Genomic DNA, 6222 nt, shown 5'->3' with positions numbered 1-6222 from the left:
ACTTTGTTTTGTTTTCAAATCAATTACGCTCCTAAGTTGCCTCGAAATTAAACCTCTTCTCACCTATACGCTCTATCATTAGCGGCATCAAATCTCTTCCTGATCCACATAATCATTCAGAATTTCAATTACCAATAGCGGTGGTTTTAGAGCGTCCAATTAACAATATTTGGTCTACATCCAGTGATCAATGTCCCTTAAAAACCAAAGTATACAATAAGGTTCAAGTAAGACACTTTTACACTTTCGATAATACTCACTCCCATTTAACTCGGCGCGCTCATCAAGACCCAGAGAAAAATATCCCATTCTCGGATCTCGCTTTCATCAAAGTCTTCTGCTTGATCTAGCCCAACTGTATCCGTTTGCTCTGCGACTATTGACACCCAACAATCACTTGTTCGGGTCGATTGAAACTGAACCATTGACTGACTTTTTTCGAAACACTTTATTAATCAATCAAATTTCAACCAAGTCCTTCAAGGAAGAAATGGTCCACCGCACTCCTCAGCGAGTTACGTCTGTCATTCGTTACACCGGTTCTACTTGGAAAGCGTTTTGGCGTAGTCGGTTGAACTTTCGTACTAAAAACGTCTGGTTTCAAATTCTGCATAATAAGGTTAATACGACCCTCACTATGCATAGATATCTCCCACAGCTAGTAGACTCTCCTCTCTGCCCGTTATGCTCTGCCAGCTCTCATTACCCCAAGCATATGTTCGTCTCTTGTCAGCGTGTTTGGCAGATTTGGAAACGATCCTTCACATATCTATATCCGCAATTACCTGCCTTATATTTACTTAAATCGTCCGAGGTCCTATCCAGTATATACACGTTCAACTTCCCCAGTCGTAAAATGTTCCATCTTCAAACCACCCCAATTCTTCTTTTTGGCTCTATCCTTGAAGGCATTTGGAAACACTACTGGAGTTTTATTTTTGATTCCACACCTTTTATCCCGGATCAGGTTGTCTGCACTATCATTGGTATCGCTCACACCTATATCAACCAGCACAACGTGAACTCAACCAATTTCCTTATCATTTAATTGTCTTTATTTAGCTTTTGTTTTTCTTCACATTTTAACTCATCCCTTATTATATCATTCTACTATCACTGCATACCTCTCATTACGACGTGTGACTTTCATTGAATCTTAAATAAAATTAGGATTTATACAAAAAAAAAAGAGGTTGATAAACTATTGACACTTGCATCCAACCCAGTGAAGGCTTCCTCATGTTTTTGTTCTTTATCCCCTTTATGCTCTTCATCCTGATGATCCACCGTCACCAAGGACTCTCTCATTTCTTTTGTCTGTGCTTCTTACTCCTCTCTAGCAGAAGCGGCCATTTCTCTTTCCTTTCTCAGTCGAGTTTCAATCTTTTCCAAATGTCTGGTTTCTTGTAATTTAGCCCACCCTTCTTCGCGCAAAATTTGATCGCCCAGTGTTGGTAATAGGGACAGCACTGTGAGTACACAATCGTTTTGTTTTTGTTGAAAATGACGCTTCAAGCTACAACTGATATCATTAGTAACCAAAAAAAAAAAAATAGTCAATACTCTGCCTCCTCCCCCCTTCTTCATAAATTTACTTTTCTTTAGCTAATCGTTCGGCAGTAGATTTCTCTGAAATGCTCTTAATTTGGAAATGGCATGTTTTCCTGCAAAATAACTACCACGGCAATCGTGGCTGTTATTAATAAGCCATTACGATGTCTCTTAACGTAGTCCTTGAGTGAGGTGTAAATGGTCGTGATGTGGAAGAGTTAGAAGAGAAAAAAACTATGCGTAATTTGTTTTTCACATGAACAAGGTATTCATGATTTGCAAGCTTTTTTTAACCCATCAACTTGAAAAAAAAAAAAAAAAAAAAAAAAAAAAAAAAAAAAAAAAAAAAAAAAAAAAAAAAAAAAAAAAACGTCAATGGAGTTTTAAAAGTTTGATAATGCTGTCATTTCAATGCACTCCTTCTGTTTGCTTTGGTTCACTTTGCTGTGAATACAAATGCGTTCCATAAAAGGGGTGTCAGACCACCCTGTTTATAGCTGCACTCTCTAATAGACCCCATAAAAACCAATGCGTGCGAACGATAATCCCAGAGTCAGTAACCACAACTCTTTAAAGGAGTGCCATCTTTTATCAACTTTCAGAAAACTGTTTTATTTGAATTCATAGGCGTTCTGTTCATATTATGTATGTAGTCTTAGTGAGCACATCAATTTCAAGATGTATTCAGTTATAGATTTATCAATCATGATTTCGAAATATTATCTGAGTAGTTGTGACATTTTACTGTTGCTTATATTTTTGCCTGCAGATTCATGCACCTACTTAATTTTTAAATTGATCAGCGGAAGTGAAGCTCGTTTACCAGAAAAAAAGATACGAAGCTACTTTGAAACTGTTTTTTTTTTTTTATAAAAATGTGTCAACAAATTTTTGTCTTGGGTTGACAAACTGGTGAAACCTGATTTCAGAAATTGCGTAGCGGAGTAAACTTTTAGAAAGCACAACAATAGTCTCGTCTGCTTTAAAAGGACCTCTTTCCTTTCCCTCCTCCTCAGTTACACTTTAATAACCAACACAACTACTCAAAATAATTTGGAATTGTGTTACAGATATGTTTATATAAAGTATTAGACCAATCCAACCATGGATACTAAAACGGTATTATCAAGGATGCAAGTTATAAAAATTTTTAAAATACAAATGTATAAAGATCCAGCGATATATTAATTTATGCAAAGTAACGTATAATGAGAAATAATAAAATTTTATTCATAAAATTGTAACAATTAATCAAATTCTAATTTCATAATGATGCTACACCGTTTATAAGAGGGATGTTGACCAAGGTGAATCGTTTGGAAACCAAATTTTTTATAAAGAGCAATAGCATTTTCTAATTGTACGGATGAATAGAGTTCAATGAATGGAAAGCTTTTGTCTTTTGCCCATTGTATAGCTTCTCTCATTAAAATATTAGCATATCCTTTACCAGTGCATTCCTTTCTTACGGTCATTTTAGCTAATTCACATACTCCGTTATGGATAACATCAGCAACAACACCTGTAACAACACCTCTACTATCTAGAATGAAGAATATTTCACCTCCAGGCTGTAAAATTGATTCCTCCGGTGAGCATAATTGTCTTGTATCACTTTCTTCTACCTCAAAAAATTGCTTCACCCAGGCAAGATTTAATTCTTTGAATTCTTCTTTATATTTAGCATCGTATGTAATAACAGTGGCCCTATCAATTACAATCTTTTCCTGCTTGTCGACAAGGTAATACACAGCTATGCATTTTTCCGGGAGAGCAAAATCCTTAAATTGATGTTCATCAGCCCAGCCATTTTCAGAGACGAATTCGCTCCAATCGACAATCTGACCACGCATTAAAGCATATTCTCTATAGGTTTGAATGGAAGGCATTGTGATTAAAGTCAAGTTTTTGTAGAAGAAAAGGGATATAAAAACAAACGAAGCTGGAGGAGGTCACTCTTTTATAAGGGGGGTAAAATAGACAAACAAAAGTTCAACTTCCGCCGTAAATCCGATATTACGGAACGAAAGGGTCAAACAAAGGTCACTCATAATCTTTAACCAAATAATGTCAGGGACAACAAAAACAATAAAGTTTGTCACATTATTCCGTGAGACAAAAGCTACCAGCGTCAATTGAAAGTTCATTGTATTGTTTTGATAAAATCCATATTTCTTTTTAAAGAAAGCCCTAATACAATTTTTATGTGACACAAGCCAAAATCATTGGCGCAGAGTAAATGTACAAAATATGTGTCATTTAAGCAATATGCTGAATTTGTCAGCCAAACTTTCAAAACAAACATAAAAAATACGAGCATAAACCTTTATTGATTATCCAAATTCAATTAAATAAATTAAAAATTACAATTTTAGTTGCATAACTAAATCAACTCTTGCAAAATGGCTATGGTCACGGAAAGGAATTTCTTTGAATCCATACTTCTGATAAAGCGTTACAGCAGGCGTCAGCTTACGTGCTGTATGCAAGTTCACGGCAGGGAAGTGTTTACTCTTCGCCCAAAGTATAGCTTCATGCATAAGAGGATGTGCATACCCTTTTCCGTTATAATCTTTTAAAACACCCATCTTTCCTAATTCAGCATCACCATCCGCTTCAACGATCATTGCTACTGTACCAACCGCTGTGCCCTGACCATTGATCAAGCAAAAAATCTCTCCACCCGGCTTGATGATTGAATCTTCAGGGTTATCTAACTGAAACAAATCTGCTGGCTCTACCGAAAAGTATTCACTCACCCATGCCACGCTAATTTTCTTAAAATCGGGCTGGTATTTGGGAGAGTAGGTGACCATGCATAATCTTTCCTTGATAATGTGTCGTTCCATATCAACGGAATAATAGATAGAAACACAATTGTCAGGCAGGTCGCTAACATTTGCTGTTTGTGCCCATATATTTTCAGTTTTAAAGTCTTCCCATTCAATAAATTGACCACGCACCATTACGTATTTTCTGACTGTTGAGTGAACCATATTTGCGTATTTATTTGCGTAAAAAAAAAGGGGGTAAAATTATTTGGACAGGTATTAGATATCTCTTAAAAAGCTAGGCAAAAAAAGTCCGACCACAGCCAAGCCTCTATCAGCGGCAATACGAATTTCTGTCGAATCAATTGTCAAGAGGGGAAATAATTCTTCCTCCAGACCTGTAATGTCATCATACCCTCCTTGCTCCGTAAAGTCGGGTGAGAGAACACAGAACAGAATCTAGTGTGTTAATGGAATCACTAACTTATTAAACCACCTATCCATGATACAGAACAAAACATTATATTCAAGTGTGTGGTTTCTACTGCTTCAGTACCAGACACCATTGTAGAACTTCAACCCGTACTCATCGACAATATGACTTTCTATGGAATATTTTTTATTGTAGTTAAGAAGGCTCCCACGACATTACATGAGATAAAAATGCTAAATGTTTGTATTAAATCTGATTGTATCGGGAACGTAGCTGTGGATATTCTTCCCAATCAACAGCAATATTTGAAAATATGAAAGAGAAAGGATATCACATAATTGGTTATTGTCAAAATTCAATATAAAATCTTAAGATTTGGTATGCTTATTGCAACGAATGGTTGACAACTTGTTAAAACATTCTCTTGTAGATGAAATGTTAGTGTCTCCAGAAATGTCAAAAAACCGTTTGAGAAGCGACATCTAAAGGTCGATCAATCAATCATGTCAAAATATATATATAAAAAAAATAAGAAAACTTACCAGATTGATTTTTTAATTTACAAAATCCAACTTATTCAAATTACAACAATTGAATACCCTTAATAGTTTGTCAAAATGTATAAAAGATCCAGAGAGGTCTGCAAATTTAGATGAAGATAACGAATTTTTCCTGTACTTCATATCCCATGTCATGAAACGTCACCAGAAATCATCGTACTTATTTGACACTGTTAAAGATTACTCTGAATGGGACTATGTTTTGAAGCTCTGTTCTCCCATCACGGAAGAATTGTTCGATAGCGTAGACACCCTGCGAATTAAATGGGGTGATACGGTCTTCGTACTTGCCAATGAAGATGGAACTACCGATCTTAAGATTGACATCCGTGTTATCTTGGATAAAGTCACACAAATGCTCAACGTTGAGTAGGATGTTTGCTTCGGTGAATTCTCCAAAACAAATCTAAGCAATTTAAAACACCCAGCTGATAAATGTAAAGTGATATTGAAGGTAAAATTATAGTCAATCAGCTTATCTGTCATTACGTCGATGTTTGTTATATTCCTGGGTTAGAAATCTGTGGTTCAGGGTTGCACATGAGATCTCACTGGTTGCGCCTTGGTTATATGTTGGTAATAAGCGGTGTTCTTTTCTTCGGTTAAAACATGAGACAATTTTAATATCATGTCTGGATTGATTGGAAGTCTTTTGAAGTTTAAGAGTGACTGTGTGAAAGTAGGTGACTTTCTTAAAGACCATTAAATCCCAATGGAGTATAAAAAAGACTTTTACAGCAGGTCCAAAGTACCAGAGAAACAACTCCAAGACAGTAGATAAGACCCTATGTTTTAAGTGAATCTCCCCTCCTTCAAGAACAAATGAATCGGTTGTATCAGAACATTTGGCTGACGATAACGTACTACACGTGGGGGGTTGTGCTGCGGTTGAAGCTTGTACAAGGTT

The 6222-nt window shown here is 36.1% G+C and overlaps 4 protein-coding genes across 4 annotated transcripts; 1 reads left to right on the top strand and 3 right to left on the bottom strand.

Moving 5' to 3' along the window:
* Positions 1-1130: 1130 nt before the first annotated feature.
* On the bottom strand, positions 1131-1824 carry EV154DRAFT_488132 (uncharacterized protein; the record flags this gene model as incomplete). The annotated part of the gene is made up of 4 exons (XM_051599061.1): positions 1131-1155; positions 1331-1522; positions 1596-1664; positions 1808-1824. The coding sequence occupies 4 exons, from the start codon at positions 1822-1824 to the stop codon at positions 1131-1133; spliced, it is 303 nt and encodes a 100-aa protein (XP_051450811.1).
* A 931-nt stretch (positions 1825-2755) lies between these two features.
* On the bottom strand, positions 2756-3478 carry EV154DRAFT_531258 (acyl-CoA N-acyltransferase). The gene has a single exon (XM_051603819.1). It carries the CDS (start codon positions 3438-3440, stop codon positions 2799-2801), a length of 642 nt encoding a protein of 213 aa, XP_051450810.1. The 5' UTR covers positions 3441-3478; the 3' UTR covers positions 2756-2798.
* Positions 3479-3862: 384 nt separating this feature from the next.
* EV154DRAFT_531257 (acyl-CoA N-acyltransferase) lies at positions 3863-4576 on the bottom strand. The gene has a single exon (XM_051603818.1). It carries the CDS (start codon positions 4545-4547, stop codon positions 3915-3917), a length of 633 nt encoding a protein of 210 aa, XP_051450809.1. The 5' UTR covers positions 4548-4576; the 3' UTR covers positions 3863-3914.
* Positions 4577-5448: 872 nt separating this feature from the next.
* On the top strand, positions 5449-5921 carry EV154DRAFT_571345 (uncharacterized protein; the record flags this gene model as incomplete). Its single annotated transcript, XM_051606259.1, has 2 exons — positions 5449-5684; positions 5759-5921. 2 exons carry the CDS (start codon positions 5449-5451, stop codon positions 5919-5921), a joined length of 399 nt encoding a protein of 132 aa, XP_051450808.1.
* Positions 5922-6222: the final 301 nt, after the last annotated feature.

The sequence above is a fragment of the Mucor mucedo genome (assembly GCF_025094135.1).
Source record: "Mucor mucedo strain NRRL 3635 chromosome Unknown EV154scaffold_223, whole genome shotgun sequence".
NCBI classification, from domain to species: Eukaryota; Fungi; Mucoromycota; class Mucoromycetes; order Mucorales; family Mucoraceae; genus Mucor; species Mucor mucedo.
This window is presented reverse-complemented; position numbering and strand designations above follow the sequence as displayed.